At 36.5% G+C, this 14,111-nt stretch overlaps 1 protein-coding gene across 1 annotated transcript in view; it reads right to left on the bottom strand.

The window, feature by feature from the left end:
- Window positions 1–9,082: 9,082 nt before the first annotated feature.
- The window catches only part of LOC104538538 (mitogen-activated protein kinase kinase kinase MLK4), a 37,956-nt gene continuing 32,927 nt past the window's right edge, over window positions 9,083–14,111 (bottom strand). The window contains exons 8-10 of the mRNA XM_010181772.1: window positions 13,032–13,126; window positions 10,652–11,437; window positions 9,083–9,567 (exon numbers count right to left, since the gene is read on the bottom strand). Coding sequence (XP_010180074.1) covers window positions 9,143–9,567; window positions 10,652–11,437; window positions 13,032–13,126 — 1,306 coding nt within the window. The 3' untranslated portion in view covers window positions 9,083–9,142. The remainder of the gene's footprint in view (window positions 9,568–10,651; window positions 11,438–13,031; window positions 13,127–14,111) is intronic.

Here is a 14,111-nt window from a genome sequence, read left to right as displayed (position 1 = left end):
ATTGCACTGAAAACTGCAGAAAAGTAAAACTATTTTAGAAGATGCAAGACAAAATATTACATGTGACACAGAGTAAAAAGACAGCATTTATTTAGTAAAAGTTTTCAGAAGTTTAAGTCCAAATAACCTTTTAAAAAATCTGCAGATTTCCTTAGGTACTTGAATTTTATAACCCCAAATGTGAACTAAATTGGGTGCACTGATCCAATGCAATTACATAAGCACATTTTTCAAATCTTTCTTCAAACAGCACTGTTAATTATTTTTGAAAATGGCATGGGAGAGGTCACTGAACTGATAACACTTCGATATAGGATTTTTAACTCTTTGATATCAAACACCTCTTGGGACAAGCCTACCTAGACAAGCTATTAAACAAAGACTCCATCTACCACATTGATTCCTTAACCTAGTCAGGAAGATTTTAAATAAGGATTGAATGGGGCAGCTCACAAAGGCACACCAGAAAATAATAGTAAGGCAACCTGGACACAGACCTAAAAAGGAGGAGACACATTTATTTATAAAATATGGTCACAGTAAAGCAAGAAGAGGGAAGAGTGAATGAAAGTCATCTTAGATGGTTGTATAAACCGCAGTAAGGTTGATGAGGAGCTGAAAGTCTTAATACAGTGAACAACATTATAAATCAGCATAATTTATTGGAAGTACCATGACCAGAATACAAATCATAAAAGACAAAGCTTATGAAAAAACAGGAAACGGATGGAAATGTTGCTTTACCTATCAAAGATTCATGTGCTTGCTCAGTAGTCCAAAACACAGGAAGAACTACAGGTGTCGGAACAAAAAAAGTTCTCTGTGAACTTATTTCAAAAGGGAATACTACTCAATCTCCCTTCCCTAAACTGACAAAACTAGAATTCAGTACCTGAAGAACTTCAGTATAGGCTGAAAAATATAAGGGAAAAACGAGTTAGAAACCATGGATCAAGGGTATGGCTTCAAACTATTTCAGTGTGAGAGAAATGAAATCAGAGGAAACCACCGACTTGGGTAAATTGTGAATTCCTTGTGATATCAAGTACAAGGCAGAGCCCTGTTGAAAAATAAGTTTAAAAATTGCAAGAGTACATGGAGATAAAATTAGGTGAAATTGAAAGAAAAAACTCCCAAATACGTAATATTATAAATACAGTAGTAATAAAAAATAAACAAACAAAAACCCACAAGAAGAATGGCAATACAATTCCCAGCAGGCAGGAAAAGCCATCACCTAATTAGTTGATGCCAAGAAATGGTATTGTCTGATTTGCAAGAGTCTTTTATAAGAGTCAGATGTTAAACAGTTACTAGCACAATTAAGACCAACAGGTACAGGTAAGACTTGAAGTAGATAAAAAGCAGTCTAGAGAAAGCTAAGAAAGTGAACAAAACAAAACAACCCCCACAGACTACTAATTAGCAGGGCTTGATGAACTTTGTTTTGAAGCTGATCTGATTAAAGCAGTCATTTCTAAGAACCACAAGACACAATAGATGGTAGTGTTTTGATTTCTTTTTTTTCCTTCTTTTTTTGTATAAAGGTGGTACATTTCTAACTAGCCAGCTCGCCTTCAATTGTCCTTCAAATGTTTGAAAAGGCAATCAGGACTCTTTTGAAAGCACCTCAAAGATGACAAGTAACAGCTATTATGTGTTCAACAAGACTTGACAAATTAACCTAATTTATTTTTAAGACAAGATAACCAGCCTTCTGGCAATGGGAGAAGCAGGAGGTGTATTTTGAATGTGACAAGGCTTTTGACAATGTCACAGATGATGCAAGTAAGAGATCTTTGGACATTGCTTTGTCTCCCTCCCAGATTATGAATGCAATAGAGGAGACCCAGAGAGGCATCCAGTTTCTAGGAAGATATTCAGGAGGAAAGACTGAAGTAATTGTATGGTTTACCCTAAAAAAGAAGAAAAATTGGGTGCAATATGATAAACCAAGAGACTGTCGCAATAAGGACAGAAACAAGCTATTCCCTTGTCACTGCAAGTACTTTTCTCATGGATGATCCACGCTCTAGGAGCATCAGCCAAGCCAGCGCTGTAAAAAACTCAGTTTACAACTCAGTGGAAAAACTTCCACTTAGCCATGTTTGGCAATGGACAACTGCAAAATTCTTCTGCAGTGTATTCTACAGGATGGACTTTTTAATTTCTTAACAGATAAGCATCAACAATTCAAGCAACACATCTGTGAATGGACTGGGATAAGGGAATGATACTGGTTATTCTGGAAGGTTTGATAAAATGAGGTCCCTTGGAAACAGGACAGCCATTTCTCTTAAAACATACTTTAGATTTCCTCAGAACAAACAATTACCTTAAAACTCCTTTTTGAGCCCACCAGCACATCTAATATTGGAAAATAACACTTCATTGCACCAGCCATGGAATTGTTGTTATGAAAACCGGTGAAGAGCAGTAGACCACAAAAGTTATTTTTCCTTCCTGATGCTTACAAGTATGTAAACGTGGGAGACCTGGGGCACTCTGGCTCACATACAGCTAGAAAGGGGAGGCATTGCTCATTCCTCTTCCTTCAAAACCCTAAAAAAGTGTTAGGAGGTTCTCAGGTAAAGGGAGAAAGAGTACTCTAGGAGCATATTTACAGCTACAACAGAATCTCTTTCATTGTAATATCTACAAGCACACAATATGCAAGCACAAAGAGTGCCCTGACTTTCTGGAAGGAATTCAGAATCCCTATTAAGAAGAAAAAAAAAATTTAAAAAAAAGAGAAAAATAAATGGTCTGGCACATACTTTTCTTCTAAATGTACTTAGTACAGCTGTGGCACAGTACCACATAGCAGCTCTGCAGGTCTGAGAGAAGAATATATTCTGTAGAGTTCCCCAAACGTGCTGAAGTGATCACAGGTGATGGCCCCATGCTACAACACTCTTAATATGCCTTACATAGTTATCCAATGCGATGTCACCATAGACACACCTATTCTTTACATCTCATAGCTATAGATATTGACAGTAAAGGTGCTCTTAACGGTGCTCTTGTCTATAAACTAACAGAATTTTTTTAACCAGAGAAGAGCAGTCATGTTAAAAAAAACCCGTCACAAACCTGACAAAGCACCTAAAAGATATGGTTTTCAGTGGGTATAAACTGGCTAAGGTACAATATAAAAAAAATAAGACAAGGCTACTCCCTTGCCCACAAACATCTGTTTAAAAAGTATTTCTTGTGGGTAAACGAGGGCATTTCTATCCTACCCACAAAGCCAGCCATCAAGCATCCACATCACAAAGGAGGAGAAATCAAGGCCTTGGTGATGAAAATTTCCACTATGAGGAGTGGAGCCAGCAATGTGAATAATTTCAGGAGTTCTACAGTGAGAAAAGTATTTTGATGACAACTATAGTGGCTGATAGTATCGTCATTAGAACTTCTTCCTCAAAACACTTCAGGTGGCACGTGCACTGAAGGGAAATGAGTATGCATCTCCCAACAAAAGTGTCAAGAAGGCATCTGATCACATGCAGAAATGGATTCCCTTTGAATGAATAACCTGCCCCTGGAGACATCCTGTAAGACATTATCCAGCACCCTCAGGAACCATGCACTCAAAATAGCTTAAATCACTGGACAATATGTCTAGTATGTATCTTTGACTTTAGATAAGTCAGATACACCTGATGTCTGATCCACCTGTTTCCTAGTACAACTACCTCTCTCCTTCAGGCACAGGAAAAAAAATCTTGCATCCTCCCAGCAGTTTATAAAATTTATCAGGTAAAGTAAGTCACATCCAAAACAAGGAACAAACATTACTTTCAGTCAGGAGGTTAGCAGAGTAAAAAGGCTTTGTAAAATATTATTGCTTAATCCTGTCTCCCATAAAACAGAGTTTAGAAACTTTTGAATTATTCAAGTGATTTGCAAAGCAGTGAGAGGAATGAATAGTGCTATTCTTTCTGTTTTCTCCTGGGCCCCAAATATGCAGACTGCCACCTGCTTTCATAATGATTGGCAAGCCCTCAGACTAGACTATTCATAGTGACAACTACGACATCAAAGGTCTTAGCTAGGTATATCTGAACTCTTGGCAGGGAGAAAGAACAACATAGCACTTACGTAAATTCTCTGGCATGCAAAGAACTCAGCAGCTACAGTGAGCATGGCTGCGTTGGGCACCTTTCTTTGGAGATGGGTTAACAGTTTTCTGCCAAGGAGTTCCCTGTTGAGCCCTCTCCATCTCCCCTTTGGAGACCAGAGTATTCATGAATGTCTTCAGCAGCCATAAGAGATCCAAGTTGTCAGACCCTGCAACTGCATACTTTGCTGCAGTGGAAGGGAAGACTGATGTTCTCAGATATAACGCAATGTTTTAAAAAAAGTCTATTCAACAGTGTTGCAGAGTACCAGTCTCCATATTAGTGATCACTCAAAGGAGTAACACCAAATTTGACATTTGACTTAAGTTTGATTAGTTTGGTCACTAAGGCTGAATTGGTGACTGTACTTTAAAAGGAAAGTGTAAACATTGTGAACAGATACAAGCAGTCACATTAGGAGGCAATGAACTTGGCCATCCTCATGCCAGATCTCAACTACTGGAAGCACTTCACTAAAGCCTAGATGTAAGAATGGTCATTATGCCTTTACTTTTGAAATGGGGAAAAAAAGTCTTTGAAAGTAATTGAAGAATAACAATTACCTAATTCACTTAGGAAAAATATTTTACATAACATGAATAAAATATGAGATGGTATTAACTACAACTTGCTTAAAATGTCACCTAGTCACCAGTAGAGCACCCCAGGGGTTGATATTAGGGCTGATAGTGTTTAACATCTCCATTAATGACCTGGATGTTGGCACAGAGTACATCCTCAGCAAATCTGCAGATAATATAAGCATGAGAAAATGTTTTTACTGTAAGGATAGTCAAACACTGGAACAGATTTCCCAGAGAAGCTGTGGAAAATCCATCTGTGGATATACCCAAAACTTGACTGGACACAGTCTTGGGCAACCTGCTCTAGCAGAAGAGGCTGGACTGTTTAATCTCCAGAGATCTTTCAACATAAATGAGCCTATGATTCTGTGAAATCAAAAGTGAATCCATCCTACTTGTGTAGCATTGTGGATCTCTTCTCCAGCCTATTAGAATAAAAAACATTTCTTCTGGTCAAGAAAAGTACTTTATCAAATGAACTAGATCATTGAAAATACTGGATTTCTAACAGTACTGAGATTACTAACTCGTATTTGGTTTGCTCATTTTCGCTTACATTCAGGGAGAAATCTATTACACACTTGCAAGTATTCTGGCCTTAGTTTAGAATACCTAATACTTCAAACTTAAACACCCTCAACTTACATCAAAAAATGTACTAGTTAACAGAGTCTCATTGGCTTCTCATAATGCATGGGCTGTAGTGACCTGACTAGTTATATTAAAAAGGGAGGTGGCTAGTGAGAACGGGATCTTTTCTGTTACCACACACCTGTGCGCAGATCTTAATATTACCATTATAACACTGTGTATAAAATAAACTGCCTGTGCAGCTTGGTTTATAATCTGGACTAGATACTGATGCTTACAAGCCATGTAAACATTTGTTATCTAGCCAGCCTCACTGAAAGCACTATGCATGCATGTTTTTAAAAGACTGGGCTTACAGCTTTGAATTCCATTGCACCACTAGCAACTTTGCTGTATCTTCTGTGTTGCCACTGTGCAAATGGATACTTGTCTCCTTACTGAAAAACAGGTTAATGCGCCCATGGCATGATGGAGGAAAAGGGAAGTTCACAAAAGAAGATGTTAGAAAATATAACAAGGAAAATACTGGCTCCATTTGCCTAAAAATCCCCAAACAAAAAAGTACCAAACACCCCAAAACAACAGAAAAAAACACAACAAACCCTCCTGCTCAAAAACACAACTGAAATATGTTATTTCTTACTTGTATTCTTGTTGTTCAATCACATGCAGAATTTATTTATATCCATTGTTCTACCACCTCTAAGATACCCAGCCAACATTGTAAAAGCATCAAAAGACAAACTGTGGGCACATGAAAGAAAGCACAAGCTTATGCCATATGTTTCTGCCCACATCAATTGCAAGAAATTACAGGAACGTTCATGTTCCTGTAGTGGGTAATTATTCTTAAAATAACAATTCCATTCTAACGTTCCAAGAACAGGCTGGCCATGGTCTATAGTCCCTGGTTATTCACCAGTGAACCCCTTTGTATGTGTTAAGAAAGCATTAAAAAAATTCAAGAAAATTCAGGTCACTTCGCAATACAGTAGCTACAAAACTTTTATTTTTTTAAATAAACACATTTAAATCATCAGGTTTTGTAAAACAGCATGTCAAGTGTTTATCTTAATCTTTGTAATGTAAGCACCTTCAGTTTTATGCTAAAACAATCAACATAATTTATTATTTGGTCACGCTATTAACCTACATTGAAATAAATACATTTTTAACCAAGACAGATCACTTAATGCTTACCAGATTACCATACCTTTATAGAAAGTTTCTCTGGTGACAAGTGAAATACAGACTGTGAAACCATGATTGCAACATTTTTTCTTTCTCTTTTTTAATTTCAGTGAAGACTGGCCTATAATTTTAAACTATAAAAACAACGATAAAGCACTATAGACTACAGCTTTAAAAATAACCTTGCATCACATAAGAGAAACATTTGAGATGGCTTACCTAAACTGTCTCAAGAGGTGGAATACAAACTCCTAAACTGGTTACAACGCACTGGGCTGGTGATACTGTATGTGCCACTATTATGGAAAATTATCCACTGAATAGAAATAGAAATTCTTGTTTAATTACCAGAGAGATAAGCCACTGATAAGTGAAAACAATACAACTCACAAAGGGCTTTTTATACTGATACTATTGATTACAAAACATAGGGTGCAAAATTCAACATTTAAAATTACACAGATGTCAAAAGTATAGAACAGAACTCAACAGAAGTTTACAAGTCAAAATAGTTCAGCACCTGAGATTTTCCTGTAGAAAGCCAGATAAATACTTTCTTCAGAAACATGTAATACAATCTACTCCTTTTCTCTCAGTATTACATAGGAATAATTGATCAAGAGTTGAAATATATATAATGCTCCAAAATTCTAATTAAGACTTGAAGATAAATCTGCTATCAAGCTAGACTTAAAATTTGATCCATGTGCATTACCTAATGGACTTTATTTTATGAAAACAGTTTCTATTAAAACTGGAATAGACTTTATCTATTAAAGTGTCCTGATGAAGTTAAAGAAAAGACAAAGAACAGTATGCAACTTGAATCATGTTGTCAAAGTAGTAAGAATGCTGAAATAGAAATGGGTTTGAACAAAATGTAGTAACTTAATAACCTGCTGTGCAGGCATTTAGTTTTACAAACAACTAGTGGTTATGTCTTTACTTTTGGTAAACTAATACTTTAAGGAAATTCTTTTTCCATTTTCACTTTGTGAGCTGGGAAGTTGTATTTTCTGTATTTTGCTCTGTGTTATTAAGACTTCATGATTTTGTATGTATGAATTATCTATCTTCCTTAAGATAGCCACTGTACTGCATACCAGTCTTAGAACAGAAACTTTCTTTTTTAATGCCTTGGTTTTGAAGCTTCAAGCAGCTGTGTAATTCCTTTTAACAACGGAACCCCCAGTTTCCTTGCTCCCAGAGCAAAGGAGAAGAAAACATTTAAAACAAAGGTCTTAACAAAAGAGTGTTCTGATGGGAACACAGCTGTTTTATTCTAACATTATCTAGTTTTATTTATGAAGATTATTTAAATGTCAAATGATATGCAAAATTAAGACTTCAAATACTGGAGTATAATGGATGTTCCTTTAATTCTATAAATGCTTTCATCAGGGAAAATATACTGTACATTTAGCTTTATTTAATCACTTAGTGATACTGTAAAAAATTAAACTATCCGTGTTATCAAAATTAAATGTTCCTCCTCCCACAATTAACTACTTGGAATTTTCTGGAATCTTCCTATCACTGAAAACCAGTCAAGCATATCTGTTTCTGTCCTTTAATTGCAGATACGAATAACTGGGCACACAGTAGTAACTTCAAGAAGAAACGTTGCATTGATTATACTGAAAGATTTAATGGTAAATTATTGCAGTTTTAAAATGTGAGTGCAATAAAACGCACTGTTCCTCACTTAAAAACAAAACTAATCATCCTTAAAACCCATCATCTTTCCTCAATACAATGTGCAGCAGAGTTTAAAAAACAAGAAGGGGGGGAAAACCCCTCCACCACAAACATAAAATCCCAAACCAAGAATATTGTTTCCAGTGCAAACACTGTAGTCTTCAAAAGGTTAGGAGTACAAATATTTACGTTCCAGTGTATCCTTACCTACAAGGAATGTTGCTTCACATCAGAAAGTATGTCAAATACCTTCAATCCAATCGCAATACTAAAGTTTACCCTCTCAAATCGATACGGTGGCTGAAACACAAGTGTTTATACAAGCAGTTTAACTTTCTGGAGAAACTAATGCACGCAGTTGAAAGTTCTCACAAAAACCAAGGGCAAAGACTGCAAATTCAACTGCTGGTCCTTAACCAATTTCAGTATCAAATGCCAAAAAGTAACCAGCTGCTTAGTGAGGAGTGAACAGAGCCTCCTGCACCAGCACCTTAAATCACCTGCCCTACTCCCTAATTCTACAGGCCACTGAGGGAAGCTACAGATAACCACTTCTCAGGCAAAACTCTTCTTGATGGAACACAACCTTACTGTATGTCATTCATTTTTTCAATGTACAACAGTTGAAATTCCAGCATAACTCCTCAAATCTAAAGAAAACTTCTGAGGCACTGCAGAGGGAAGTGGGCATCTTATTTTAGTCATTCAAAATATGCTTATAAAGTTCACCTAGAATACTATTTTGCAGCATTGTGCTTTTAGAGTTACTGGCTGGGATTCCAAGGAACATTTGAAAAAGGCACCTACTACACTTTCTTAATTAGCTGCCCATTTTAATCATTTTGGTACTATTTATCACAGTACATCGGAAAACAGCAGCACAAAGTATTAGATGGACAAGAATTTTATATTTGTTCCCCTTTAAAAAGCAAACATTTTGAAACTGAAAGGCACTCACGACAGAAACTCTCTCTCCAGTTCATATATAGATGGCCGGCAAGTTTTGCTCTTCATTCTACATAAAGGCACAGTACAGTCTCTGTTTTGACCTTCCACATCAATATCAAGTAATGAGGGCGTGTGGCAGTTAGTTCTTTCCTCAGTATCTGGCAAGAAGTTAACATCTGGATCTACATTGCCCTCTAAATGTTCAGAGTCTTTAGAGTTTGGTTTAACAATACGTGGAATAATCTGCCATGCATCAATTTTACTTCTTAAAGCAGAGGGTCGAGGCCTTGATATAATATTGACAGCACTTTGCTTTTCGGCTGAAGCACCTCTGTGATTGCTTTGTTCTTGAACAGATGGAGAGTGCAGAATTCCGGTAACTGATGGAATGGGTAACATGGAGACATCATTGGTTGAAGCAAATCCATTTGCTAGGGGAAAGGAAAGGCCAGACAGAAAAAAAGACAATTTAAACCATGTGACTGATTTCTTTGCCATTTGTAAAGCTGGGTTGCCATAAGCACTAGTGGGTTTTTTTTCCACGAGAAAAACTAAGAGGCTTGTACATCTGTGGGGAATCTCCTAAGAGGGGACCAGCAGTGCTCAAATAGTATTTTTGCTAAAGGCTCTCTGCTAAAGGCTGTAACAATTTATTCTTTTATTGCTGCAAGAGATATACAGAGAAAGCTTTAACCACCCAGTAACCAGAGGAATATAAATATTGGAATAAAGCCCACAAATTTGTCCAGGTACTATGAGTGATTACATAGACTACCATGAAGAATATTACGTTTAAGCAACCATAGAACACCAGTATTGAAGTTTAGAACTTCTTTTCAAAAACTCATTAATCATGAACTTGTCCATTTACATGGAAACCACATTTAAAGACCGTTTTTCAGCTTAAAGTTTTATCAACAGCTTAACTGAAGGATTTGTGGAACATGTGACATAACTTCTAGGTCAAGCAAGCAAATCAAAGCTTACCAGACTCGTTTTCCTTGAAGCTAATAAATGTGCAGTACTAAAATGATGCTCAAATCACTCACCCATGTAGAATGTGAAACTATACTAAACAAGTGTATTCTTGGTCTCAGGAAGTCCACAACTACATAACTCATGCACCTGAACCAGTCTCAGTTTATTTCAGCCATAAAAATGCTAATATTGTACATTTCACAAAAAAAGCAGGTTCTCACCAACATAAAAAGGCCAAGGAAACCTATTTTTACAATACCTGAGAAAAACAGATATCGCCTTATAATGAACCATCTCTTCCCCTTAAATCTCCATACCCACGCTCCTAACAAGATACTGTTCCAAGTGCAGGTAGTTTATTCATGGTTCAGACACAGAGGGCGTACCCACATACAGTTATGGTGGCTCAGCTAACACATAACAGTGTAAATTAAAAAAATAATAATCTCAGCAGCTGATTAGTGATTGGTTGGTTTCCTTACATTTTCTCTCTCTAGTCTTAAAAATCGCTTACATTTTAAGTTCTTAATTACCCACCTGTGGTCTGAAAATTGTTCCCATCTGATAACGCTCTTCTGTGACCCAGCACACTTAACTTTTTTGAGGAATCGTTTGGCACATTTCGAGATTCTTGTTTCAGACAAAGATTATAATGTTGATTTTTTAATCCTGCAGCAACTGTGTTAGGACCCAGCTGTATCCTCTGTTCTCTCTTACTTTCAGAGGTTTCAGATGAAAAGTCATCAGTGGAACTACATGGACCACAATCAGTAAGTATGGTGCTTATAAACGCATCTTCACTGTCAGGTTGAAGTAGGCATTTTGTGGAAATGGAGGGCATAGAGAGAAGATTCACAGTATTTGCAGCTGGATTTAGGGATGGAATAGTCGTTTCCTCTTTCTTGGACTGCAGTCTTGTAGGGCTGGCACTTCTGCGAAATTTCGAAGCACGCTGAAATATTCCCTCACGCTTCTTCTTCTCATCCTTAGGCAAGAGTTCATCTGGACCCTGCAATTTGTTCAGCTCTCTGATATCTAAGCCCAGGGCAACAGATGCAAGGAGGACAGCACACCCATACAGCACTGAATCAGTCTTCTTTTTCTGCAGCGTCCTGCTCAGACTGTTTGTAGGGGTCATTTGAGGGGTACTATTTGTTGAACTAGCAGAGGTTCCTTCTTCAAAACTCTCATGTTCTACAGTATTCTCTCCCTGATCATCTTTCCAAAGAGGTAGATTTATATAGGCCTGATTCGCCAACTTAATTGGCTTTGGTCTTTTACTGTCCAAACCTTCAGGGAGTAGTTTCTTATCAGTACAGGCACCTATAAAACATTACAGTATTCTTTAAGATTGCAATTCAGCTATTTTAGTACTGCATGTCTGCATACATACACTATTATTTCCTTTCACTTGCACAAGTAGTGATCTTGAGGTATACTGTACGCCCCCTTTAGATGCAGCCAGAAGCTCAGAGACTCACATTGATCACAAGATTCAGAAACACATCCCAAGTCTAAACCTCATCACGTTCTCTTGATAGTGTTTAAAATAGAAGTAGTACCATTTTGCTACAATTTCATCTTTTTAGCAACTCAGAAGCAAACTCTATTAGAACTTGCAGATCAATCTTCCTGAGTATCTGAAAGACTTATCTTTATGTTAAGGGAGGCATAAAGAACCTCCCAACCTTTATGCACTCAACACAATTGAAGAACAGATATTGTCTTTGCATTTTCTGTGATATTTGAGGATTTGCAAAAGACTTTGGTAGTGCTTTTCAAATAACAGAAAATATTTCTGTGTATGAATTACAGTGAAGAAATTTGCTATACACAGACTGCCAGGTAAGATCTGGAACACATTTTTTACAGCACTTTCAATTAAAACTTGTTCCAAAAAATCCAGAGAGTTACTTGAAATTTTTCAAATTCATTCATTAGGTCATGGTTGTCTGGAGTAAAACTTAAATTTTACATCTCACACCTAATGACAAATAAAATGGAAGGTATAGTTTGACTTACATGTGTTAATCTACTCTAAACAACTGAATGCTACAGAATAAACATAGGAATATTTGAAATGTAATATGTAAACTTACGTAATCTTCTCTGTATGTAGGAGTTTAGCAGTAAGCCAAGAAATCTATAAAATTGCTATTTGTGAAGCCTTGATTTATACCCCTACCAGAATATGCAAAGACGAAAATGTAGAGAAAGTGTGCGCAAATTTGAAAATTATTAGTAGTATTGTATAGCCACATTATGACTATTGTATCGCCACAGCACATTCTAGTAATGGACATAAAAAGCAACATACAGCTATTATGTTCCTGTTCCTAAGAGAATTAAGTATGTTTCTCCTTGTGATTTACCTGCAAATCCCAAAATATTGCCTAAACAACTTTAAGATTTGAAATCTACATATTTTTTTCTTGAAAATTTAGAGAATAAGTCTCAATTTAAAAAAGGGAACTAATATCTAAGAATACATCAGGACTTAGAGGTTTTTAGGTAACTCTGCAGAGCCCCCTAACTATAAAAGTCAATAATGATCATTTAAATATCAAGAAAATTACTGATTTAGATATTTCTTTTTAAAAGAAGCTAAAAAGTGGCAAATACAGGTCTTATCTACAGATCAGCCTGCAACTCAAAACATGGAAAAAAAAAAATCTCTATGTGGTACTGCTCACACACCATGTATATTTCTTAGCTGCTAATGCTGGAAATGTAAAGAAGTTAACACTTCAATTTGTTAACAGATAGGTTTTTTGCACAGAAAAATTATTTGTAGCATGACTACACTTCTAATAATCTGCATAATCCTTGAGGAATTCAAGCAATACAATTTATAACACTGGAGATAGACTTAATACCATTATATGGCAACTTTCACTTTTCCAAAAATAGGTCTTACCTTGGTCCACAAATAATGAAGCTAAGGGAACACCTTTCTGATTTTTCATTAAAAGCGTTGACCAAGGGTTGCTGCCATCTGAAAGGGGTCTTATTCTGAAACAACAATTTATTTCGATATTACAAAGCATACCATCCTTATATATACTCTGACAGAAAATTAGTTTAAGCATCTTTCTTTTTAAACTATAAACATGTAGTATATATCTTGAGAACAGTAAAGCTTTCCAAAGATAAAAAAATTGTACATAATAGCACAGATTCATATGATTAGAAATTGATAAATGCCCTTATATCAAACATTCCTTATAAGATGAAAATTTCAGGCCTAAAAAGAAAGCCAGTGAAAAATGGACTTTGATTACTTATTGAAGAACAAAAGTTGGTGAAAACCTGGACAACAGTTTCACTGTTTCAAAGAGACTTTGTGAATATTGGAAATTTATTAAACATAGTGACTTTAAGACAAATAAAACATCATAAAGCCTGTTTCAATAGATGTTCTGGAACCAACTACTGCCACAGGTAAATGAGTGGATGTCCAAGAAAAAAAGGTGCTATAAATAGTTATATGTACTGGAAGAGACAAGGAAAACCATCACTTGCTTCAGAACAAAATGCTAGTCTTCAGTTTCGAGCAATCAGAAAAAATAATCTGAAAGTGAAGGCGTCCAACTGGTTTTCAGAACCCTTTCACGCTGTGTTTGTCAGTGTAAGTGATGTTGCTGGTGTGAATTGTGCTTTGTGTAAGCCAAGACAGACAGTCCAATCATACTGGAAGTGCCCACTGGGGGCCACGCTTGCAGTTCCTCAAGTCAGTCTGAGGAAGGGGAAGAAAGAGGCTACAAATGCCTGGTATGCATTAGTAGCTCAGCATCCCAGAATGTTCCAAGTCTCAAAAAATCCCCAACCAGATAAAGGGTCAGAGCCACTAAAACCTTAAGATAAGTAAGCATTTTATCCTCAAGCCTATGTAGGGGAACTAGTAATTATTAACATAATTCCTAAATTAATTAAAAGATAGGACTGAGTTTTAGCTGTAACAAGAGACTGCAGAACTTCTCTCACTCATTACCTGTGT

This window comes from Mesitornis unicolor, unplaced genomic scaffold (assembly GCF_000695765.1).
Source record: "Mesitornis unicolor isolate BGI_N332 unplaced genomic scaffold, ASM69576v1 scaffold4803, whole genome shotgun sequence".
Lineage (NCBI taxonomy): Eukaryota > Metazoa > Chordata > Aves > Mesitornithiformes > Mesitornithidae > Mesitornis > Mesitornis unicolor.
The sequence above is the reverse complement of the archived record's forward strand: the minus strand, read 5'-3'. Positions and strand labels throughout refer to the sequence as shown.